This window comes from Lytechinus variegatus, chromosome 19, assembly GCF_018143015.1.
Source record: "Lytechinus variegatus isolate NC3 chromosome 19, Lvar_3.0, whole genome shotgun sequence".
NCBI classification, from domain to species: Eukaryota; Metazoa; Echinodermata; class Echinoidea; order Temnopleuroida; family Toxopneustidae; genus Lytechinus; species Lytechinus variegatus.
Genome location: NC_054758.1, coordinates 10,410,032 through 10,437,312, shown reverse-complemented (window position 1 = coordinate 10,437,312; position 27,281 = coordinate 10,410,032). Strand labels below are relative to the sequence as shown.

Genomic DNA, 27,281 nt, shown 5'->3' with positions numbered 1-27,281 from the left:
TTTCAGTATATCTATAAAGATTGTTTTCCAATCACGATACTCCCACAAGTTCTCATCGAGATACAACGTCTTTGGCCAATAGAGCACAGCTCTTTACTGTCATAAAATAAGTTCTTCCAAAAGAATATTGCGTTTGCACATGTAACGGAAGACAGATAGATTAGATCTTACCCCAATCCTAGGTTATCGGCAAAAAAACAGAACATTTCGTCTTTTATGTATTGTATTCCCAAAAATTCTTTCCGAGATTCCGGATCTTTGAATGAATGGATAATGTTTTTTCACTTTCTTTACTTACTCTGACATTGGGGAAATGCATCCGAGAAATTTCCGGAGCTTGTGCATGTGACAGAGGATTGGCCTGTCAGATTGTAACCAGTCGGACAAGAGAATGTGCATGCTTGGTTCAAGCCAACCTCTTCACCAGGTGTACAAGACGAATTGACGTTTTCTCCAAATTCAGAAACCTCACAAGTAACTGACCAGTCGAAACAAAAATTGATGATGTCAGAAATCAAGATCTTTAGGAAATGGTCGTTTATTCTAACAAACATTGATCATTGGCAACTGAGCAACGCTGACGCTACCATCATGAAGAGAAAAACATCAGCGGTAATATAAGACAATTATCTACATAATCTAGGTGGCTCTTACATTGCGAACTGTATTACCCGGACATTAGCTCCAGATTCTTAAAAGTACTTATAGCATTCAAGGAAGTCGTCAGGCCGGGTACCCATTAACCTCATCTGGGCTGATTGCAACACAACGAGGACCGATATCCCACTATAGGAAATAATGCCGTAGTTGGGAATTGAACTCACGTCCATCTGTTTCAAAAGTGAGAGTCAGAAGGTCTGGACCACGTCGCTTCATGCCTATATCACTACAATCATGCCAATAGTATAAATACTTTGATTACCACGCAAGAATCACAACGTACCCCCTATATTATCCCCTATAATCACTGTAATAATATCCATCATCTTCATTGTCATCATCTTAATCACCACTATCTTGACCAATAAATTGAGGCTAGTATACCAATATCTGGATAAAGACAACGTCATATCCGCTCTTTTAAATACTGAATATACTGTTCAAAAAATTTAAATTTTCTCACCTAGGGTGTGGAAGTCTCTTTCTTACTTAATTAGGTAATTGACAATTATTTAGCATGGTACAAAGCCTTTATGTCCAACTTACCCTGACATTCGGGAAATGAGTTAGAGAAATTTCCAGAGCTTGTGCAGTTAACGGATGACGGTCCGATCAGCTCATAACCGGTTGGACAAGAAAAGGTACATTCTTCTTCATAGTTTACTTGACTGCCAGGTGTACAAGAGGAGTTTACTTTGTCTGCCAGTGAAGTAACAGCGCACATCACAACTAATTTGAAAGAAATAAATCAGTACGAGTGTCAGCAACTAACAAAAACCATCTAAGTTATGTCCCTTCCTGAAGGCAGGTAATATCGAATCACTGTTGATTTTTTAAAGACCTCAACGCATGAAACTTTCCATTTGCCTTTAATGACGAAAATAACATTTCATTTTCAGTATATCTATAAAGATTGTTTTCCAATCACGATACTCCCACAAGTTCTCATCGAGATACAACGTCTTTGGCCAATAGAGCACAGCTCTTTACTGTCATAAAATAAGTTCTTCCAAAAGAATATTGCGTTTGCACATGTAACGGAAGACAGATAGATTAGATCTTACCCCAATCCTAGGTTATCGGCAAAAAAACAGAACATTTCGTCTTTTATGTATTGTATTCCCAAAAATTCTTTCCGAGATTCCCGAGCTTTGATTGAATGGATAATGTTTTTTCACTTTCTTGACTTACTCTGACATTGGGGAAATGCATCCGAGAAATTTCCGGAGCTTGTGCATGTGACAGAGGATTGGCCTGTCAGATTGTAACCAGTCGGACAAGAGAATGTGCATGCTTGGTTCAAGCCAACCTCTTCACCAGGTGTACAAGACGAATTGACGTTTTCTCCAAATTCAGAAACCTCACAAGTAACTGACCAGTCGAAACAAAAATTGATGATGTCAGAAATCAAGATCTTCAGGAAATGGTCGTTTATTCTAACAAACATTGATCATTGGCAACTGAGCAACGCTGACGCTACCATCATGAACAGAAAAACATCAGCGGTAATATAAGACAATTATCTACATAATCTAGGTGGCTCTTACATTGCGAACTGTATTACCCGGACATTAGCTCCAGATTCTTAAAAGTACTTATAGCATTCAAGGAAGTCGTCAGGCCGGGTACCCATTAACCTCATCTGGGCTGATTGCAACACAACGAGGACCGATATCCCACTATAGGAAATAATGCCGTAGTTGGGAATTGAACTCACGCCCATCTGTTTCAAAAGTGAGAGTCAGAAGGTCTGGACCACGTCGCTTCATGCCTATATCACTACAATCATGCCAATAGTATAAATACTTTGATTACCACGCAAGAATCACAACGTACCCCCCTTTATTATCCCCTATAATCACTGTAATAATATCCATCATCTTCATTGTCATCATCTTAATCACCACTATCTTGACCAATAAATTGAGGCTAGTATACCAATATCTGGATAAAGACAACGTCATATCCGCTCTTTTAAATACTGAATATACTGTTAAAAAAATTTAAATTTTCTCACCTAGGGTGTGGAAGTCTCTTTCTTACTTAATTAGGTAATTGACAATTATTTAGCATGGTACAAAGCCTTTATGTCCAACTTACCCTGACATTCGGGAAATGAGTTAGAGAAATTTCCAGAGCTTGTGCAGTTAACGGATGACGGTCCGATCAGCTCATAACCGGTTGGACAAGAAAAGGTACATTCTTCTTCATAGTTTACTTGACTGCCAGGTGTACAAGAGGAGTTTACTTTGTCTGCCAGTGAAGTAACAGCGCACATCACAACTAATTTGAAAGAAATAAATCAGTACGAGTGTCAGCAACTAACAAAAACCATCTAAGTTATGTCCCTTCCTGAAGGCAGGTAATATCGAATCACTGTCGATTTTTTAAAGACCTCAACGCATGAAACTTTCCATTTGCCTTTAATGACGAAAATAACATTTCATTTTCAGTATATCTATAAAGATTGTTTTCCAATCACGATACTCCCACAAGTTCTCATCGAGATACAACGTCTTTGGCCAATAGAGCACAGCTCTTTACTGTCATAAAATAAGTTCTTCCAAAAGAATATTGCGTTTGCACATGTAACGGAAGACAGATAGGTTAGATCTTACCCCAATCCTAGGTTATCGGCAAAAAAACAGAACATTTCGTCTTTTATGTATTGTATTCCCAAAAATTCTTTCCGAGATTCGGGAGCTTTGAATGAATGGATAATGTTTTTTTCACTTTCTTTACTTACTCTGACATTGGGGAAATGCATCCGAGAAATTTCCGGAGCTTGTGCATGTGACAGAGGATTGGCCTGTCAGATTGTAACCAGTCGGACAAGAGAATGTGCATGCTTGGTTCAAGCCAACCTCTTCACCAGGTGTACAAGACGAATTGACGTTTTCTCCAAATTCAGAAACCTCACAAGTAACTGACCAGTCGAAACAAAAATTGATGATGTCAGAAATCAAGATCTTTAGGAAATGGTCGTTTATTCTAACAAACATTGATCATTGGCAACTGAGCAACGCTGACGCTACCATCATGAACAGAAAAACATCAGCGGTAATATAAGACAATTATGAAGTGACAATTATCTACATGATCTAGGTGGCTCTTACATTGCGAACTGTATTACCCGGACATTAGCTCCAGATTCTTAAAAGTACTTATAGCATTCAAGGAAGTCGTCAGGCCGGTACAGCATTCAAGGAAGTCGTCAGGCCGGGTACCCATTAACCTCATCTGGGCTGATTGCAACACAACGAGGACCGATATCCCACTTTAGGAAATAATGCCTTAGTTGGGAATTGAACTCACGCCCATCTGTTTCAAAGGTGTGAGTCAGAAGGTCTAGACCACGTCGCTTCATGCCTATATTACTACAATCATGCCAATAGTATAAATACTTTGATTACCACGCAAGAATCACAACGTACCCCCTATATTATCCCCTATAATCACTGTAATAATATCCATCATCTTCATTGTCATCATCTTAATCACCACTATCTTGACCAATAAATTGAGGCTAGTATACCAATATCTGGATAAAGACAACGTCATATCCGCTCTTTTAAATACTGAATATACTGTTCAAAAAATTTAAATTTTCTCACCTAGGGTGTGGAAGTCTCTTTCTTACTTAATTAGGTAATTGACAATTATTTAGCATGATACAAAGCTTTTAAGTCCAACTTGCCCTGACATTCGGGAAATGAGTGAGAGAAATTTCCAGAGCTTGTGCAGTTAACGGATGACGGTCCGATCAGCTCATAACCGGTTGAACAAGAAAAGGTACATTCTTCTTCATAGTTTACTTGACTGCCAGGTGTACAAGAGGAGTTTACTTTGTCTGCCAGTGAAGTAACAGCGCACATCACAACTAATTTGAAAGAAATAAATCAGTACGAGTGTCAGCAACTAACAACAAGTTGAATGCCTCTGGCCGTCTCACCTGCATCACGCGGTTCAATATAGCAGCAGTGCTGACTTTGAATACTACTCTAACTCGCAAAAGATGTTCAGTGATACATGGTTACTCTTATGTCCACTTTTTATGAACTAGACCAATAAACTTACAGAGATATGATGGTTATTCAACATGGCCAAAGTTCATTGACCTTACATGACCTTTGACCTTGATCATGTGACCTGAAACTCGAACAGGATGTTCAGTGATACTTGATTACTCTTATGTACAAGTTTCATGAATCAGATCCATAAACTTTCAAAGTTATGATGGTAATTCAACAGATACACCCAATTCGGCCAAAGTTCATTGACCTTTGACCTTGGTCATGTGACCTGAAATGCGCACAGGATGTTCAGTGATACTTGATTACTCTAATGTCCAAGTTTAATGAACTAGACCAATAAACTTTCAAAGTTATAATGGTAATTCAACAGATACCCCCGATTCGGCCAAAGTTCATTGACCCTTAATGACCTTTGACCTTAATCATGAGACCTGAAACTTGCACAAATTGTTCAGTGATGCTTGATTACTATTATGTCCAAGTTTCATGAATCAGATCCATAAACTTTCAAAGTTATGATGGGAATTCAACAGAAATCCCAAATTCGGCCAAAGTTCATTGACCGTAAATGACCTTTGACCTTGGTCATGTGACATGAAACTCATGCAGGATGTTTAGTGATACTTGATTAACCTTATGTACAAGTTTCATGAACTAGGTCCATATATTTTTTAAGTTATGATGACATTTCAAAAACTTAACCTCAGGTTAAGATTTCGATGTTGATTCCTCCAACATGGTCTAAGTTCATTGACCCTAAATGACCTTTGACCTTGGTCATGTGACATGAAACTCTGTTAGATGTTCAGTAATACTTGATTAACCTTATGGCCAAGTTTTATTAACTAGGTCCATATACTTTCTAAGTTATGACGTCATTTCAAAAACTTAACCTCAGGTTAAGATTTGATGTTGACGCCGCCGCCGCCGCCGTCGCCGTCGGAAAAGCGGCGCCTATAGTGTCACTTTGCTTCGCAGGTGAGACAAAAACCATCTAAGTTATGTCCCTTCCAGAAGGCAGGTAATATCGAATCACTGTCGATTTTTTAAAGACCTCAACGCATGAAACTTTCCATTTGCCTTTAATGACGGAAATAACATTTCATTTTCAGTATATCTATAAAGATTGTTTTCCAATCACGATACTCCCACAAGTTCTCATCGAGATACAACGTCTTTGGCCAATAGAGCACAGCTCTTTACTGTCATAAAATAAGTTCTTCCAAAAGAATATTGCGTTTGCACATGTAACGGAAGACAGATAGATTAGATCTTACCCCAATCTTAGGTTATCGGCAAAAAAAGCAGAATATTTCGTCTTTCATGTATTGTATTCCCAAAATTTCTTTCCGAGATTCCCAAGCTTTGAATGAATGGATAATGTTTTTTCACTTTCTTTACTTACTCTGACATTGGGGAAATGCATCCGAGAAATTTCCGGAGCTTGTGCATGTGACAGAGGATTGGCCTGTCAGATTGTAACCAGTCGGACAAGAGAATGTGCATGCTTGGTTCAAGCCAACCTCTTCACCAGGTGTACAAGACGAATTGACGTTTTCTCCAAATTCAGAAACCTCACAAGTAACTGACCAGTCGAAACAAAAATTGATGATGTCAGAAATCAAGATCTTTAAGAAATGGTCGTTTATTGTAACAAACATTGATCATTGGCAACTGAGCAACGCTGACGCTACCATCATGAACAGAAAAACATCAGCGGTAATATAAAACAATTATGAAGTGACAATTATCTACATGATCTAGGTGGCTCTTACATTGCGAACTGTATTACCCGGACATTAGCTCCAGATTCTTAAAAGTACTTATAGCATTCAAGGAAGTTGTCAGGCCGGGTACCCATTAACCTCATCAGGGCTGATTGCAACACAACGAGGACCGATATCCCACTATAGGAAATAATGGCTTAGTTGGGAATTGAACTCACGCCCATCTGTTTCAAAAGAGAGAGTCAGAAGGTCTGGACCACGTCGCTTCATGCCTATATCACTACAATCATGCCAATAGTATAAATACTTTGACTACCACGCAAGAATCACAACGTACCCCCTATATTATCCCCTATAATCACTGTAATAATATCCATCATCTTCATTGTCATCATCTTAATCACCACTATCTTGACCAATAAATTGAGGCTAATATACCAATATCTGGATAAAGACAACGTCATATCCGCTCTTTTGAATACTGAATATAATGTTCAAAATATTAAATTTTCTCACCTAGGGTGTGGAAGTCTCTTTCTTACTTAATTAGGTAATTGACAATTATTTAGCATGATACAAAGCTTTTATGTCCAACTTACCCTGACATTCGGGAAATGAGTGAGAGAAATTTCCAGAGCTTGTGCAGTTAACGGATGACGGTCCGATCAGCTCATAACCGGTTGGACAAGAAAAGGTACATTCTTCTTCATAGTTTACTTGACTGCCAGGTGTACAAGAGGAGTTTACTTTGTCTGCCAGTGAAGTAACAGCGCACATCACAACTAATTTGAAAGAAATAAATCAGTACGAGTGTCAGCAACTAACAAAAACCATCTAAGTTATGTCCCTTCCTGAAGGCAGGTAATATCGAATCACTGTCGATTGTTTAAAGACCTCAACGCATGAAACTTTCCATTTGCCTTTAATGACGGAAATAACATTTCATTTTCAGTATATCTATAAAGATTGTTTTCCAATCACAATACTCCCACAAGTTCTCATCGAGATACAAGGTCTTTGGCCAATAGAGCACAGCTCTTTACTGTCATAAAATAAGTTCTTCCAAAAGAATATTGCGTTTGCACATGTAGCGGAAGACAGATAGATTAGATCTTACCCCAATCCTAGGTTATCGGCAAAAAAGCAGAACATTTCGTCTTTCATGTATTGTATTCCCAAAAATTCTTTCCGAGATTCCGGAGCTTTGAATGAATGGATAATGTTTTTTCACTTTCTTTACTTACTCTGACATTGGGGAAATGCATCCGAGAAATTTCCGGAGCTTGTGCATGTGACAGAGGATTGGCCTGTCAGATTGTAACCAGTCGGACAAGAGAATGTGCATGCTTGGTTCAAGCCAACCTCTTCACCAGGTGTACAAGACGAATTGACGTTTTCTCCAAATTCAGAAACCTCACAAGTAACTGACCAGTCGAAACAAAAATTGATGATGTCAGAAATCAAGATCTTTAAGAAATGGTCGTTTATTGTAACAAACATTGATCATTGGCAACTGAGCAACGTTGACGCTACCATCATGAACAGAAAAACATCAGCGGTAATATAAGACAATTATGAAGTGACAATTATCTACATGATCTAGGTGGCTCTTACATTGCGAACTGTATTACCCGGACATTAGCTCCAGATTCTTAAAAGTACTTATAGCATTCAAGGAAGTCGTCTGGCCGGGTACCCATTAACCTCATCTGGGCTGATTGCAACACAACGAGGACCGATATCCCACTATAGGAAATAATGCCTTAGTTGGGAATTGAACTCACGCCCATCTGTTTCAAAAGTGAGAGCCAGAAGGTCTGGACCACGTCGCTTCATGCCTATATCACTACAATCATGCCAATAGTATAAATACTTTGACTACCACGCAAGAATCACAACGTACCCCCTATATTATCCCCTATGATCACTGTAATAATATCCATTATCTTCATTGTCATCATCTTAATCACCACTATCTTGACCAATAAATTGAGGCTAATATACCAATATCTGGATAAAGACAACGTCATATCCGCTCTTTTGAATACTGAATATAATGTTAAAAATATTAAATTTTCTCACCTAGGGTGTGGAAGTCTCTTTCTTACTTAATTAGGTAATTGACAATTATTTAGCATGATACAAAGCTTTTATGTCCAACTTACCCTGACATTCGGGAAATGAGTGAGAGAAATTTCCAGAGCTTGTGCAGTTAACGGATGACGGTCCGATCAGCTCATAACCGGCTGAACAAGAAAAGGTACATTCTTCTTCATAGTTTACTTGACTGCCAGGTGTACAAGAGGAGTTTACTTTGTCTGCCAGTGAAGTAACAGCGCACATCACAACTAATTTGAAAGAAATAAATCAGTACGAGTGTCAGCAACTAACAAAAAACATCTAAGTTATGTCCCTTCCTGAAGGCAGGTAATATCCAATCACTGTCGATTGTTTAAAGACCTCAAAGCATGGAACTTTCCATTTGCCTTAAATGACAGAGTTAACATTTCATTTTCGGTATATCTATAAACTCCCACAAGTTCTCATCGAGATACAAGGTCTTTGGCCACTAGAGCACAGCTCAGCTCTTTATTGTCATAAAGTAAGCCATCGTCATTACCGCTCTTTGAATACTGAATATATCTTTAAAAATATTTCATTTCCTCATCAGGAACTACTTGATGGAAGTTGTGCATTCACTTAATTTGTTTGACTAGATAGTGACATCTTGCCAACGATTGTCCTCGGGATGCACGAAAGTCAAGTTGAATTAATTCATACAGTTCATCTGACTTCATATTATTTCACTTACCCTGACATTCGGGAAAAGGTTCTGAGAAATTTCCATTGCTTGTGCACTTAACAGACGATGGCCCAATCAGTTCATAACCAGTTTGACAAGAAAAATTGCATCCTTGACTGTAGTTTACTGGAACTCCATTTACACAGGAGGAAAGTAGGGGATCTTCTATCGAAGATACGTTGCACATTACAACTTATTAAGGAAGGAAAGAAAGGACAAAAAGAAGTCATCAACAAGTATATTCTCTCAAAAGGAGTTTTTGTTGTACATTTATTTTTAGCAATATCGGTATCTAGTAGGAACTCTTATTCATAAGTGCATTTATATGTATAGTGCTCGATTTTTCCATTTCTTTGAAAGTCCCAACAGTCTCTGCGAGATCAAAGAACGTAGAAGATAGTCCAGAAGTTTTATACTTCATTCTATTTTACTTGTTCGGGCGAATACAAATCAAATATGTCATCAAATGAACTACAGATGAATAATAAAAGTTATACAACAGCAACAACATCTTGTGTGGAAATGAGGGATCCGTTAAAAGCACTGTTACGTAACTTATATTCTGTTGATATTCAGGTCTGGAGGAACTACTTGATGGAAGTTGTGCATTCACTTAACTTGTTTGACTAGATTGTTATATCTTGCCAACGATCGTCCTCGGGATGCACGAAAGCCAAGTTGAATTAATTCATACAGTTCATCTCACTTCATATTATTTCACTTACCCTGACATTTTGGAAATGGTTCAAAGAAATTTCCAGTGCTTGTGCACTTAACAGACGATGGCCCAATCAGTTCATAACCAGTTTCAATAAAGAGTATGCTCCCTCTAATTGAGCGTTTGTTGTACATTCCTTTGATTAATATTGGTATTTAGTAGGAACTCTAAATCATAAGTACATTAGGTTTAGTGTTTAATTGTTTTCTTCTTTGAAAGCCCCAACAGACCCCTGTTACACCCACAAATGTAATAATCGCCCACAAATGTAATAACACTTTACCCACAAATGTAATAATTTTTGATCGCCCACAAATGTAATAACACTTTAATCACAAATGTAATAATTTTTGATCGCCCACAAATGTAATAATGACTTTACCTACAAATGTAATAAATTTGAAGTGATTTTTGGCGAATTCGTTCTAAACTAATATCCTATAGTAATGCGTTCATATAGCACTAAAATTCAAAGTCTTTTTTTCCAGACCCGGTTAATGAAATATTACAGTACAAGTCCAAGTGTTTTTCCAGACCCGGTTTTTCAAAATTATAATATACGTCCAAAGTTTTTTTACCAGACCCGGTTGTTTCAAAATTATGATGCAAGTCCAAAGTCTTTTTTTCAGACCCGGTCGTTTCAAAAGTTATAATATACGTCGGTGAGGGGTAAAGACAACACTCTTAGCCCAAGCATTTTAAGTGGGTTTAATTTTGAAGATTTTTCTCAGCTGTCATTTTTTTTCAATATTTCTTGATCTTTTAAATAACCGGGTCAAGGCGAAAGACTAAGCATAATACTCGTGTTATTCCACAAGAATAAGAATATGAGTCTTTTGTTTTTAGGATTGTTTAAATCATTTTTAAATCACCGGGTCTGGAATAAAGACAACGCTCTAAACGTGTGCTTTTCTACATGCATGGTCTTAATTTGGAGGATTGTTGGTTCTTAGATTCGTTCTTAGATTCGTTGTTGGGGGTTGAGTTTTATTGATTTTTTATTCCTGAGTTAGGATTTATATTATAAATTTTGAAATAACTGAGTCAGGAAAAAGACTTTGGACTTATTAAAATTCTTGAAACAACCGGGTCTGGAAAAAAGACTTTGGATTTATATTATAATTTTTGAAACAACCGGGTCTGGAAAAAAGACTTTGGATTTATATTATAATTTTTGAATCAACCGGGTCTGGAAAAAAGACTTTGGATTTATATTATAATTTTTTAAACAACCGGGTCTGTAAAAGAGACTTTGGACTTATATCACAATTTTTTAAACAACCGGGTCTGGAAAAAAAGACTTTGGACTTTTATTATATTTTTTAAACAACCGGGTCTGGAAAAAAGACTTTGGATCTATATTATAATTTTTGAAACAGCCGCGTCTGGAAGAAAGACTTTGGACTTGTACGTTGATGTTTTATTAACCCGGTCTGAAAAAAAGACTTTGCACTTTTGTGCTATATGAACGCATTACTGTAGGATTTTAGTTTAGAACGGATTCGCCAAAAATCCCTTCAAATTTATTACATTTGTGGGTAGTCATTATTACATTTGTGGGCGATCAAAAATTATTACATTTGTGGGTAAAGTGTTATTACATTTGTAATTTAATGTCATTTAATAAATGTTGTTTTAATATACAACAAAATATAACAAAGTCTGACTATCGTTCTTTCGACTTTTGGGCCGATCAGAATTCCCTGATTTTGCCCTCACGAATGCATTTTCCCCTGATTTGAGGCAATTCCCTGATTTTTCCGTTTGACTGGAAAAACATTTTAAAAATCCCTGATTTCCTTGATGGGCTAGGAACCTGCCAGTCCATTTTAAGGATGAGGCGAAGAAGTAGAACAAAAAACAGAATGAGAAGATATATAAGATGAATGACTACAACAAAAGTTACAATGTAGAGCAAAACACAAAAAATATTATACAGAAATGAAAAAATGGAACCCATTGGAAAGCAAAGCTTATTAGTATAGGTTCCCTGCCATAAATAGTTAAAGTATATCTTTGATCAATGAAATTCAAATCGTAAATTAAAAAGGTTTGTACAATGAAAAAGAATACTAGTGGGGTTGAGCTTTTTATGCCTACTCATTATGTGACAATTAACAACAAAAACGTTATATCATACCCCCGCTGTATAGGACAAACCCTCAGTTCAGGAGTGTGTGAAGCAGACAATCACTTGGACAAGACAGGACAAAAACTAAAAACAAAATAAAAACTTCACACACACACAAACAAAAACAAAACAGGTAAGAACAGGACAAGACAGTGAGAAAAAATAAAGAAAACAAAACACACTACAGACATACACAAACAGGAAGATTAGAAAAGCAATGGAACTAGACATTAAGGTGATAGGAAGATAGAAAAAAAAAAAGAAATGTGAGAGGAGAAGGAGGAAGAGAAAAAGGAAGAAAATAAGAAGGAAGAAGAACGAAATAGGTGGTAGCTGCTTACACAGAAACGGTAGAGTTCTGGGGCATATACCCAAGGACAAGAATTTTCTTTAACCCTCTACTGAAACTTAGATGTGTTGGTTTGTTACGTAATGATTCTATGAGGGAGTTCCAAAGTTTGATACCTGTAAAAATAAATGTTTTATTCAAAAGGATGGTTCTAGCTCTTGGTGGATGAAAGAGCCCGGTGGACCTAGTAGGATAATGATGAATATCGACATTTTTAGTAAAAATGGAATAAAAAAATATTTGGAAGTTCATTTTCATCGAAACTATACATGGGTTTTCCGAGATTGTATCGATACAAGTCACCAATCTTCAAAATATTATATTTATAGAAAAGTTCGTCAGTGTGTGAACGAAATTCTGCATGACAAATAACATGAATAGCCCTTTTTTTGCAAAAGTAAAATTATGTTAATGAGGCTGTCAGCACAATTCCCTTATGCTATTATGCCGTAGTTTAAATGAGGCAGGATCAAAGTTGAACACAAATTTAATAGTATATGAGTGGGGAAGACAAATTTTACTTTGTTTATGATACCAATATTTCTCGAAATGATTTTACAAATGTGATCTTACGTGTTCTTTCCAGGAAACATAGTATTATCAATAGTTGCCTCAAGAAATTTAGTACTGCCAACTCTTTGTAAATTAGTATTTTCGAAAATGATATTACCTGGAAGTTCATCTATGATACTAAAGAGCATATAATTTGTTTGTTTTTTAGATTCAGTGATAATTTATTAGCTTTGATACATTCAGAAACATGTATCAGTTTGTGATTAATGGTGGCAAGCAAATGGCGTGGATCCTTATGGGACAAAAAAATATTAGAATCGTCAGCAAACAGAATAAAGGATAAAATATTAAAGGACATGCAAAAATCATTTATGTATATAACAAAAAGTAGGGGATCCAAATAAAGCCGTGCAGAACCCCACAAGTAACAATTTCTGTGTCGGAGTTTAACTTTTCGACAGAGACAAATTGTTTTCTATTGTCTAGGTAGTTCCTGAACCACTCCAAGTCTATTCCCCTGACTCCATAGTAATTAAGTTTGTGTAATAACATTTTATGATCAATGGTATCAAAAGCCTTGGAGAGGTCCAGGAACACCCCAACAGTATATTGAAACTTGTCGATTACGCTGGCAATCTTATTTTTTTTTTTGTTAAAGGACAAGTCCACCCTAACAAGAAGTTGATTTGAATAAAAAGATAAAAATCTAACAAGCATAACACTGAAAATTTCATCAAAATCGGATGTGGAATAAGAAAGTTATACTTTAAAGTTTCGCTTAATTTCACAAAATAGTTAAGCTCTCCCTGGTCAGTATGCAAATGAGGAGACTAATGACGTCATTCACTCACTATTTCTTTTGCATTTTATTACAAAAATATGAAATATTCTAATTTTCTCCTCATTGTCAAGTGAAACAACGATTAATTCCCCCAGAACATGTGGAATTAGCCTTGTTGATTACTATATGATTCAGTCAAGTTGGTTCTTATTGTCAAATCTGTAAAAAATGAAATATTGTCTAATTCAAACAATAAAAAACAAAAGAAATAGTGAGTGAGTGACATAATCGACTCTCTCATTTGCATGTCACTGGGTTGTCCATAATACTGTTTTGTGAAAAATTAAGCGAAACTTTAAAATGCCATTACTTTCTTATTTTACATCCGATTTTGATGAAATTTTCACTGTTCTGCTAGATTGATTTTTCTCTATTTATTGAAATAAACATTTTTCTTGCGTGGACTTGACCTTTAATAATGAATGTGTGGTGTTATGATGTTCACGAAAACAAAATTGCAAGGGATAAAATAAATCATTCAAATTAAAAAAAAATCGTCGTACGAACAATATAAATTATTCGAGTAATGAATGAAGTTATGTAAGAATAAGTGGACCATAGATCAAGTGTGAATTACAAGTAAACCAAATCGAAATCAGTCCAAGTAGCAAGTGATGATTAGCCCAACTGGGTATTAGACCAATTTGCGATTAGACCAAGTGGTCATAAACCATTTGGCCATAAAACGAAGTGGTCATTACACCAATTGGATATTAGACCAAGTGGAATTAGACCAAACGGTCATTAGACCATGTGACAATGAGACGAATTGAAAATTAGACCAAGTGGAAATTAGCCGAAGTGGTAATTAGACCAAGTATTGTTAGACCAACTGAAAATTAGACTAATTGGTTTTAGCCCAACTGCTCATTAGACTACTTGGATATTAGACCAAGTGGGAATTAGACGAATTGGACATTAGACGAACTGGTTGTAGACTAAATGAGTTTAGACTATGTGAAGTTGGACGAACTGATAAGTTTACCAAGAGGTATTAGACCATCCGATAATTTACCGTACGTACTCATGCGCTGGCCGGCTAGCTGCATATGCCTGTGCTGCTGAAACGTAAACAGCATACCATTTATTTTAAATGATTGATACCACAGTAAGTCTTAATTCCAACATGATGAAGTTGTTTGGTTGAGTCAGACAATCAACTCAGTGCAAAGTTCCAAAACCCAAAATTAAACTTGTCTTTAACAGATTTCATATTAACCCTTTTATTGAAAGGCAAATTTGATCAGATTTTCTTCTGCACATTGGTAACACTGGCATTTTCTTTCTTTGCTACACACATTCAACAAATAAACGTCTCCAAAAATTATTTTTGTACCGGCATATTTCCTTCAATTGACATGTTTATATTTTGTTTGACATGTATTTTACAAAACTCTATTGTACATATGTTTATTAAAGATGTAGACATGAACATAACAGAGTAAATCTGGTTTGCCGCTTCAACAGCCAATACCTTGTATCTATAACAAACATACAGGGACCTTTTTTATGCATTCTAACATGCCATCTCAAATATTATCTTTTCATCTGTACACTGTCATTGTAGTGTTGTGTTCGGGGTTGGATCGATTGCACTTTAACTTTCAACCAGACTTAAATGAAGGAGTCAATACAAAGCCTGTACAGTTCATATATACATTTATTGAAGATGATAGCTAAGGTGATGATGATGACAAATAATACAGGAACATGAGTAAGTCTGATGGTGACTATACTCCAATCTCTAATGCTGAAACATTCTCTAAAGTAATCTGCAATCTGTAACAATCTCTGAAGTAAAACCAATCTCTGAAGTAATCTCCAACAATATGATTTGGGTTCAGAAGTGAACCCCTTATATATTGGTCTGGTCTAGACTCTTTACGATCAAACAGGTGTTGGTCAACCTTGGACGCTTGACCAAAACAATCTGTACGTCATAACTTTACTCTGAATTGGGGGAGTTGACCATTTAGGGAGAACATGAAATGTAGTGAATAAGAAACTCATAAATGTGTGTGCGTCAGAAGTTTAGCTGGAAGAAGAATGAGTAATACTTTCTAATGAAAGTTGGAGCTGGTATACTTCCTGTAGAAGTATTGATTATGTATAGATATAATATTGAATATGTGAGATATGTCTTATCATCACATAACATCCCCTTTTGTTAGAAAATGTGGCTTTCCCACATTTGTTTAAAAAAATATATTGAACTAATGGTCCAAGTCCAACATAGTTAAACAATTGAATTCCATGTAAAACAAAATAATAATATTGTGAAACTTTTTAATTTATCTTCTACCTCCTCTTTCTCTCAAACTCTCACACAATGCAGTATGAAAATACATCGATAAAGGAAAACTGTTTCCAATAATGTGCAGACTTATGCACTATTCCTGAAAAACTATATCACATATTTATACTGTACAAACAATCTTACATACAATAGAATACATTTAAATCCAACAAGATCAAAAAGTTTGTAAAAACAATTATTATAGGCGACATAGCAAAATTCAACAATCATTAACACAAAATATCAAATTCACTGTTCTATCAGAAGATATATCCATAATCTTCTATCCAATCAATAAAAATCTCACAATTTATGATTTCGGAAATAAAACGAGGGCGCTCAAGATATTGGATATACTCTATGCAAATCTAGACCAATTTTACTTCATATAAAAGAAGTGTAAACACAGAATATTGTATAATCCAAACCTTACTCGTATAAGTTAACGTCATATAAGACAAATTTTCCTACGTCATAAATATCTAAACGGTTCTTCAACAAGTACCTATAAACTTGTAAACAATCATAATAAAATGATCTAAAAGCAAATTATCACATCTGCCAAATTATCAATGTCTTGATACATACTAAATATATTTGTATGTTAAACAGAGAAAAACTCTAATAATCAGACATGATATATGAACCTTTATCAATTTCACACATGAAATTACAAAAACAAATTCTGCAACATCCTCTTAGGAGTGCCTGTTACTGGTATAATTCTATCAAACAAAATCCTATGAATCAACTGTTCATGATCTGGGTACATATCTATATTCCACCAAAAATTCACTTGTCTACTAGGTTTGTTATCAACCTGTGGTTTGTCAAATGAAACCAAAATCTGCAAGTGTCCTGACTTAAATCGTCCTCTATGAAGAGTCATAGTATCACTGGTAGGGGCAGTTAACAATAAGTCAATTTGTTTCCTTAACTCGTCCTGTGTCAGTTTCTGAGGGGTAGCTATACCTTGGTTATCTATCATAGATGAAGTATAGAGACTCTCATCAATTGGTTCTGCTTGTTGATAGCACATGATTTGTTCACAATCAAACTTTGACAAAGTTTCATCATTTTCATTGATGAATTGTACTGTCTCTTTTTCAGAGCTTTCTTTGTCATTCTGTGTTTGGTTGTTTTCACCTAGTGCTTGTTTCAGCTTTTGGATGTGAGTGATATTTTTTCTTTCATTAGATGCTCTTACAAAGCAGGGTTTAAGCCTATTGAAATTGAACACATCTCTTAGGATTTCTCCCTTTAGTGTGGCCAGAATATAATGAGTTCTGTCTAGTACCTCATGGATTACCAAAGGTCCACACCATTCAGCAGCAATCTTCTTGGAGTTTGCTGTCAGGGAAGAAGAGCTTGGTTTGTACAAATAGACTAATTGTCCTACTGAGTAGATTGGGCTCTTACTTAGCTTCTGTGAAATGTTTGAGTTCTGTCTATCTTGTTGCTTCCTTTGCAACGAAAGCATGGTTCTAGAAATTTGTTGGAATTTCTTCTTAAGATGATCTACATATTCCTCATAGGTCTGGGATAATCCTTTCATAGGATTGAAAGTCAAGTTAGTCAAGTTGGGAGGTTCCCGTCCGAACACTAACTCGTATGGGCTATGATTCCCTAATTGAGCTGAGGAGAATGAATTGTAAGCATAGCATGTAGTTGAAATATATCTAACCCAATCATTTCCAAATTGGTTCAAGTTCACTTTCAAGAACTGTGAAAGTGTACGGATATGTCTTTCAACATGCAAACTACCATGATTCTCTACGCTAATTACTTTCTTCTCTATCTGAAGTGTATCACACAACAATGTCAATAACTTGCCTGTCAATGATGCGGCTGCATCAGTTACAATGCAAGAGGGTGGTCCAAATACACAGATAACTTTTTGAATCAAAGCTTCACAGATAGTCTCTGCATCTAAAGTCTTCAAAGGTGCACAAATTACAAATCTAGTTATCTCATCACATACAACCATCAAATGTTTATATCCTGTGATTGAATTTGGCATAGATTTGAAGTCTAAGCTAATCCTACCAAATGGGCAGTATGAGTCTGGAACTCGAGTATGAAAGGGTCTAACTTTGTCTGGTTTACCACGAAACTGTTGACATCTAAGACATGCTTTTACATAATTGCTTATCCTCTCAAACATATTTGGGAAATAGAAATTACGTCTGATAGTCAAGTACGTACGCATAGTTCCTTGGTGGTTACTAAGAAGGTTGTCATGATACTGTGATATGATTGTGTCTGTCAAAGATTCTGGGATAGCAAGTTGTAAGGTGTAACCATCATCATTGTCATGAAAGAATAAACGAAACAAAAGACCATCACACAAAATGTATTGCTCTGACTTGGTCTGTACAGCTCTAGCTGCTTTCTTGTCACTTGGCAATATATCATAAGCCAAATAGTCATAGACTGGCTTATAGAATGGTGAGGTTTCTTGCTCCGTCTTTAAAGTCCTCATATCAACTGGCAGATTATAGTCCCTAATACTCTTTCTTTTAATTACTTCCATGATTTTATCTACCTCTTGTTGTTTCGGAACATGTCCGGCTACTACATTATTTACTTTAGTAGTAAGGGGTCTAGGAGGTGTATACAAATCACTTGGTACATCCCTATAATTATCATCAAGAGAAGATTCTCTATTCTTATCAACTAATCTTGGTTCAACTTGAACGTTATTCTGTCTACTAGTCCTGGGTTGAACAGGTGGATCATTATTCAGTTCAGTCTGACCATATGGAATGTCATACTGAGATTGAGATCTAGGTAAATCCCTTGTAATTGGTAATGGTCCATTTGTGGTCTGCTGGGACGTTTTGCTTTGATCTGAAAGTTTCTTTGGAAACAAATCTGGGACCGAAATTCCCATCTTCTTGGCATAAGCCCTAGTAACAGTTCGCTCTGCGGGTTGTACAGGGTTAAGTGAATCATCACTTTCAAGTAAGTCTTCTTCTGAAAAGAGACTATATGCCATAGGAACTACATTGTCAATTTCTACATCATCTTCGCGTGGTGCGCGAGAAAGAAAGTCCGCCAAAACTAAATCTGATCCCTTCTTGTATCCAATTTTGAATGAATACTCTGACAATTTGAGTATTAGCTTCTGTAAGCGTTTAGTGCAAGGTTCCTCTTTTGATTTCATGATTTGTACTATTGAGCTATGATCAACAAATGCATCAAATTCACAACCTTTGAGTAGATACTTAAATGCAGTGACATTTATCAAAAGTCCAAATAATTCTAATTCAGTAACACTGTACCTCTGGCATGCATTTGGTAAGACTTTGGAATAATATCCAATGATTCTTTCCTTGCCTTGAACAGTTTGAGTCAAATAAGAACCTGTTGCTGTTCTAGAAGTATCACTATACAAGGAAAATCTACCAAATTTATGTGGCATGTGAAGTACAGGTGGGTTAGTCATCAATTCCTTAATTTTCTCAAATGCTTGTTCATGTTCATCAGTCCATACAAATTTATTATTTTTCCTGGTCAATTGGTGTAGTGGTCGTAAAGTGGACTGAATGTTTGGAAAGAAACTGGAGACATAATTTACTGCTCCCACGAGTCTCCTAACCTGTCTAGGGGTCTTGGGCTTGGGTAAATCCCTAATTGCCTTACATCTATCTGTCATTGGTTGGATGCATGGGTCACCAAACTTGTCGATTGTTATTCTATGTCCCATGTATGTGACATCATCTCTGAAAATCTTACATTTCTTGGGACTGACCTTCAGTCCGTTCTTAGTAAGTGCTTGAAGTACAAGTTCTAATTGTCGCTTATGGGTATTCTTGTCTGGGCTAAACAAAATGATATCATCATGATGGGCTATGCAAAAATTCCTAGAATTTGGTATTGTACTCAAAATATCATCTATCTTAGCTTGAAATATTCCTGGTGATACATTCAATCCTTGAGCTAGTCTCTTGTAATAGTAGTGTTTACCTCCATGGTATGATGCAATACCTGTGTATTTCTGTGCTTTCTTCGAGAGTGGGATGCAATGGAAAGCTGATTTCAAATCAATGACACTCATTACCTTGGTGTTAGCATTTCCTATTCTTTTCAATGTCTCAGATAGCAATGGAAAGGGGTGATTAATACGTCTAATACGAGAATTCAGATACCTAAAATCTGTCACTACTCTTTTCTCTGTTGTATCCTTCTTGGATATGAGAAGAACTGGGGAAGTATAAGCCTGGTGTCCTACTTCAAGTATTCCTAGTTTCACTAGTTTATTGAGTTCAAGCTCAATTCTTTTCTTGTCTTGTTCAGTAGCAAAGTAAGGGCGAATGAAAAATGGATCGTCATTAGCAAGTTCAATGTCTACTTCGAAATTTGGGCAACTGGAAAGCTCTCCATACAAAGAAAATGCTTCCCTATTTTCTTTAAGTAATTCGTACATACTATCTTGTTCATCATGAGAAAGTACACTATCTTTCAAATTAATCTGTTGCCTAATTATTTCTTCTTCTGTCATCTTACTTATTGGGTCATCAGGATTCAGGTGGGGATACTTATCTAGATTCTGGGATTGAACATCATTTGGTGTTCGTCCGTTGTCCTTTAGTGTCACAAACATGTCATCTACTGGAAGGGGTTGAGTTGTGTTAATTAGGTTCCCTAAATCTAAAGAGGCAACTGGTCTGCCTTTAGTTAGATGTATCGGCCTATCAGTGCGGTTAGTCACTAGGATCTGAGTCCTACCTTTCTGAAGTGTTACAATCATTGTATTAGGACAATGTTTACCAAGATAATTATTAGCATTGATGGTAACTTCAGAATTTCTGACATAAGCAGGCGTCTTGCCTTGCAATGTGACATGTTTTGTCTCTCCTGGGTTAATGGTTACTTTGCTCACTGGAGCCAATGCTACCTTCTTAGGTTTGATCTTAAACCTATTGTCTCGAAAGGTCAATGTACCATCTAGATCAGAAAGTGTATTCTGCCCTAAAATTAAATCAACACCTACTAGGTTTTCTACAATCAGTGCTGAGATCTCAAATTTATGTCCTTGTACAGTTACTTGAAACTTAACTACAGATCTAGCAAGCAATAATTGTCCATTTCCAATCCTGAATCTAACAGGTTTAACTTTGGACGTTGGAAGAGTGGAAAGATATCTGCAAGATTTAACATAGTTTCCAGAAATTATAGTCTTGGAAGCACCACTATCAAAAAGTATAAATATATTCTTTCCACTGGGCAAATGTCCTTTAACAAAGTTACGTCCATTAAGTTTCAAGTCTACTTCGTCTGTACCTAAGTATTTAGAATCATTAGTCATTGTTGGTCTAGATTTTCCAAAAGTCGGGGAGGACGCGAAATGAGCGCTATTCCCATTCTCCTGTTCTAAAAATCCTGTTGTCGGTTATAAGTGGTCCTACGTCTGTTTTGTCTTTCTTCCATGTCTTTTTGTCTAATTCGGCATGCTCGCCATACATGTCCGGGTCTGAGGCAGTAGTCACAAATGGTCCGTCGTTTACCATTTAACTGGTGGGCACGTTGGGAGGGGAAGTCATCCTTACGGTAGGGGCTGCGTCCTGCGCTCGTGCTGCGCTCGCGACTGCGACTGCCGCTTTGCCATGTGCGGTCTTGGCTTCGAGGTCGGCTTCGTCTGTTGTCTTTGTCGCATTGGATTTTTAGCGAGTGAATTTCATCCCGTAGTTGTGATAATTCGTCCTGTGTCGAAAAGCTCACTTCAGTCCGAGTAGCATTGCAGTCATGATTAAGATCGAGAAAACATTGCGCTTTCGCCGCAATTTCATCGCTGCCTGCTGTCTCGGGAAGAGACATGATTATCGCTGATCGGCATTTAGGTGTGAGAGAAGATAAAATCTTGTCTCTTACCTGTTTCTCCCCATAGCCGATGCGCGCCGCCGCTTGTCTTACGCGCTGCAAATACATCTCTGCGCTTTCGTCCGTCGTCATAGATAAGTCATTAAACTCTCTAACGTATGCATAGGTCGATTTTGTCCCGCTAAACCTTCCAATAAAGGAAGACTTCAGTCCTTGGTAGTCACTAAAAGTCTGGCCCTCAATCCAAAGTCTGGCTTGGCCTTGCAGGCTTCTTTTAAATGTCCGAAGAATGTCGGTGAATTGGGAAGGGTCAGTAGGGTTAAAGTCATGGGCATCCAAGTAGTCTTCAAATGTCAAAAAATGAGCTGTGCATAGGTCGCGGTCAATTTTGTCACCCGAAAATCTGTTAGGTAAAAAGTCAGTCTGTCGTAGGGGAGGAGTGGGTCTTGGATCTACAGACATATTGTGATTAATGTCTTAACAAAAAGTACAAATGAAAATCTACAAATGAATGGAGGAAAGTACAATACAGTTTAAATTAATCAGATGCATGGACTATATAACACACTCTTTCGCTCTCTCTTGTATCGAGGTAGAAAATTAAGTTTCACTTACCAAAATCAAATGAAAGAAACACGAAGCTTGAAAGATGCAAATTTAAAGTTCAATTTTAAGCTAGAGTCCAAAAGTCATTCAAATTATTCTTGCTTCTCAGACGGGCTGGAATTGTCATCAGTAGAAACAGGCGAGGTCATCTGTTAATTCTGTTGTCCGTCGGGTAAAAGAAACATTGATGTTGCTAGAGCATCCTTCTGGTCTTCCGTCTGTTCGTCCGTCTGTCCATCCGTCTTTAATGTTTGTCGTAGAAGTTGTGGGGGCTGTGTCATTGAAGGTACATCGTTCTCAAGAGTTCTATATACAGGCTTGCAGAAATCTGCAGCAGTTTCATCGGATGTGTGTGTCTCTCTAACAATATATTAAAGTTCTATCAATCGGAGTTGAAGTTCATTGCTGGCTGAAAACGGGCTTCTCCACCATGTTGTGTTCGGGGTTGGATCGATTGCACTTTAACTTTCAACCAGACTTAAAATGAAGGAGTCAATACAAAGCCTGTACAGTTCATATATACATTTATTGAAGATGATAGCTAAGGTGATGATGATGACAAATAATACAGGAACATGAGTAAGTCTGATGGTGACTATACTCCAATCTCTAATATATCTGTATGCTGAAACATTCTCTAAAGTAATCTGCAATCTGTAACAATCTCTGAAGTAAAACCAATCTCTGAAGTAATCTCCAACAATATGATTTGGGTTCAGAAGTGAACCCCTTATATATTGGTCTGGTCTAGACTCTTTACGATCAAACAGGTGTTGGTCAACCTTGGACGCTTGACCAAAACAATCTGTACGTCATAACTTTACTCTGAATTGGGGGAGTTGACCATTTAGGGAGAACATGAAATGTAGTGAATAAGAAACTCATAAATGTGTGTGCGTCAGAAGTTTAGCTGGAAGAAGAATGAGTAATACTTTCTAATGAAAGTTGGAGCTGGTATACTTCCTGTAGAAGTATTGATTATGTATAGATATAATATTGAATATGTGAGATATGTCTTATCATCACATAACAGTAGCATATCTTGCCCTTGATTAACATGATTACATTTTATACATCGTGTTTTACGTTTCTGTTAAATAAGACACAATCGAGCATACATGTCTTAATATTATTATTTATTTAAATGAAATTAAATATTGTATTCTGATCATGAAGATGCTCATATAACTTTAAAAAACACAAGAATTCCACATATACAATGTACCTTCTAAGATTTTTATCAATTATTTCAATGCATAACTATTTGACTCGCCGAAAAAAAGATATCTAAAACCCTCATAAAAAAACATTTAAAAAGTCCATGGAAGCCATATAAATCTTATATTTTTATCACAATTAACATCTAATGCCTTCTCTCTCTCTCTCTCTCGCTCTTTTGTATTCTTTGCAATTTCTCTATCTGTCTTTTCATCTCTCTCTGATTCTCCCACCGTCTCTTGCATTTATTTTCCCGACTGTCTCTTTCAATTTTCCTACTTTCTTTCTCTCTCATTCATTTTCACCGTGTGTGTCTTTTTCATTTTTTTCACTCTGTTACTCATAATGAAAGATAAATCTGCTATGAATCAGTTCTTAAAATATGTTTCATCAATAAACTGCTTGGCTTTCAGTGTGAATAGGCAGTCTAGCTAAACATACAAGAATGCCACCCCCCCCCCATACCTTGATAAAGAAAAATTACTCCTACTCCCTGTGCTGCCACGGGTAATTGCTTCTAGTACTTATAATAAGAATAATAATAATGAATAATAAATAATAGTGATAATAACTAGATCTATATAGCGCTTTTTTTTCCAGAGGATACAAAGTGATGTTGATGGCATAAGATAAAATAAGGTTTCTGGTTAAAAGTGTGTTTTGAGAAGGGTAGGATGGGTATCTATCATCAACGTTTTATGCGAGCGTGAAACGCGAGCTGAAAATGTTTGAATGTCCGACCCACACGGGACATTATAAGCACATTTTACATGTTTTATAAACATGAACAGGATGGGTATCTATCTAAACAATTGCACGAGCTAAAAAAAATGATATTCTGTCCTAAAATTTGGAAAGTCTAGAAACACTTTTAATAATCGTGCACAGGATAGCCATCTTACTCAGCAATTGATGCGAGCGCAAAGCGCGGGCTGAAAAAATTGATATTCCGACCCAAAACTGTACATTCTAAGCACATTTTGTGACCGTGAACAGGATGAGTATCGATACAAACAATTGATGCAAGCGCGAAGCGCGAGCTAAAGCTCTTAATAATCTGACCTAAAATGTGGCCATTCGACTAAACATTTTTGATGATCATGAACATGAAGAGTATTTAACAAACATTAATTTTATGTGAGCACTAAGCGCGAGCTCAAAATTGTTATTTCGACCCAAATTTTGACCTTATAAGCTCTTTTCTGACCATGAACAGGATCGTCAACTTACTAAACAAGTGATGCGAGCGCGAAGAGCGAGATGAACATTGTTTATATACGAACTTGAAATTTGAACTTTTTAAGCACTTTTGGTACTGTTGAACAGGATGAGCATCTAACTATGCATTTGATGCAAGCCCGAATTTGGCGCGCCCGCCCCCATGTGAAGCATGAATTTGCCGTCAACAAACATCAATTTGGCGCCATAAAGGTAGAACTTCCAATGTTGAACATGAATTTATCGCCCCAGGAAAAAAATCAAATCGGCGCAGCTATGTCGATCATTAATTCAGCATCCCCCTCCCCCTATGTCGAAATAAATTCCACGCCCCTAAGTCGGAGATCAATGCGGCGCCCCTAAGTCGAACATTTATTCGGCGCCCCCATTATGTCGAACATCAGTTCTGCGCCCCCCCCTATGTCGGACATCAATTCCATGCCACTGCGTCAGACATCAATTGGCGGCCCGATGTCGAACTTCAATTCGGCGCCAAGTCGAACATCATTTCGCCCCCCCCCCCTCGGCTGAGCATAATTTCATCCAAAAAAATACAAATTCAAATCAAATATATAATTTTTCTGTAGTTGATTTGATATTATATATAATATCAAATCAACTAAAGAAAAATTACAAAAGTTGTACAAAAGTAAAATTAGTTTAGCAATGGTAACACTTCTTTAAATTTACTTACTCTCGCATTCGGGAAATGGTTCTGAAAAATGTCCAGAGCTTGTGCAGACAACTGATGAGGACCCAATTAGCACAAAACCAATTTGACAAGAAAAGTTGCATTCTTGATTGCAGTTTGCTGGAATTCCATTTTCACAAGAAGAAAGTAGGGGATCTTCTATCGACGATACGTTGCACGTTACATTTGGGCCTACAAGTTATTTGAATAAAGAAACGGAAAGCATCAACTTATCATTCCTCACTGACATTTAAAAAAAAAAGTGTTGTTGTGTGGTCAAGTCCATCCCAGAAAAAATGTTGATTTGAATAAATAGAGAAAAATCGAACTAGCATAACGCTGAAAATTTCCTCATAATCGGACGTAAAATAAGAAAGTAACGACATTTACAGTTTCGCTTATTTTTTTTTACAAAACAGTGATATGCGCAACTCAGTGACATGCAAATGAAACGGTCAATAATGTCCCTCATTCATTATTTCTCTGGTTTTTTATTGTTTGAATTAAATAATATTTCACTTTTTACAGATTTGACATAAAGGACCAACTTGACTGAACCATATAGTATTAAACAAATGCTAATTCCACGTGTTCAAGGAGGAATTAATCGTTTCTCTTGATAATGAGGGGAAAATTAAAATATTTCATATATAAAATACAAATTGTAATAGTGATTGGATGGCATCATCAGTCTATCAATTTGTATACCGATCATAATGTGCATATAACTGTTTTGTGAAATTTTTTAATGGCAAAAGTTTGATGCAACGGGCCTATGGTATCCACACGTCAATGAAAGTGGACCTCCATTTTGTCCCACAAAATTTCCGGACCCCAATATGAATATTCATGACTTGCGTCCTCGGATAAGAGTACGCATGCGCATGGATTTGCACCCTCAAATTGCCTGTACCATTCTAGGCCTTATTAGGCTTAGAGCTATATCTAGAAATCAGGGGTGGATGTCCTGGGGTTGGATGTCCGGGGGTGGATGTCCGGGGGATAGATGTCCGAGGGATGGATGTCCGGGGGTAGATGTCCTTGGGGTTGATGTCCGGGGTGAATGTCCCGGGGGTAGATGTCCTAGGGGGTACTTGTCCTAGGGGGTTGATGTCCTAGAGGGTGGATATCCGGGTTGAATGTTCGGTGGATGGATGTCCAAGTGATAGATGTCTAGATACCAGTTAGGGCCACGGGAAAAAATATTTTGCAGACGGTTTCATCCTACGCCCTTGACTTTTCTTGTAGCTTCAAGTTCGTGTGTAAACCGGCTAGCATCTCTACCTCTATCCATTATTATATATATATACATATATATAAGCTACGCCTACCATTGCTCTCTTCATCCATTTCTTTCACACAATGTATATTTAATTCTATCGATGACCCTGCTTGGTACCTTTCCCCTGGGTTGAGTGCAGCTCAATGTTGGTAAATTTCTTGCCTGAGGGTAATACGCCAATTGTGTGTATCGTCTGTCGTCATTGTTATGCACATGCCATGGCTATCTCGGATTCGAACATGTGGACGTCAGACTGATAGATGAGTGTAAGAAGTTCCACTAGACCAGGAAATTCAAGTGGGACATGCAGGGATATAATAGTTTGTGTGTCGATCTGACCGCTTTCATTCAAAATGAAAATGAATTTCCAC

General features: G+C 36.9%; 1 protein-coding gene across 1 annotated transcript in view; it reads right to left on the bottom strand.

Annotated features, from left to right (window-relative positions):
• Positions 1-25,680, bottom strand: part of LOC121406274 (sushi, von Willebrand factor type A, EGF and pentraxin domain-containing protein 1-like) — a 44,806-nt gene extending 19,126 nt beyond the window's left edge. Inside the window, 13 exon segments of the mRNA XM_041597292.1 lie at positions 299-478; positions 1,207-1,389; positions 1,852-2,031; positions 2,761-2,943; positions 3,407-3,586; positions 4,358-4,540; positions 6,100-6,279; positions 7,021-7,203; positions 7,666-7,845; positions 8,587-8,769; positions 9,234-9,416; positions 14,656-14,660; positions 25,637-25,680. Of these exon segments, the coding sequence (XP_041453226.1) occupies positions 299-478; positions 1,207-1,389; positions 1,852-2,031; positions 2,761-2,943; positions 3,407-3,586; positions 4,358-4,540; positions 6,100-6,279; positions 7,021-7,203; positions 7,666-7,845; positions 8,587-8,769; positions 9,234-9,411 (1,993 nt within the window). The 5' untranslated portion in view covers positions 9,412-9,416; positions 14,656-14,660; positions 25,637-25,680.
• Between the last annotated feature and the right edge of the window lie 1,601 nt (positions 25,681-27,281).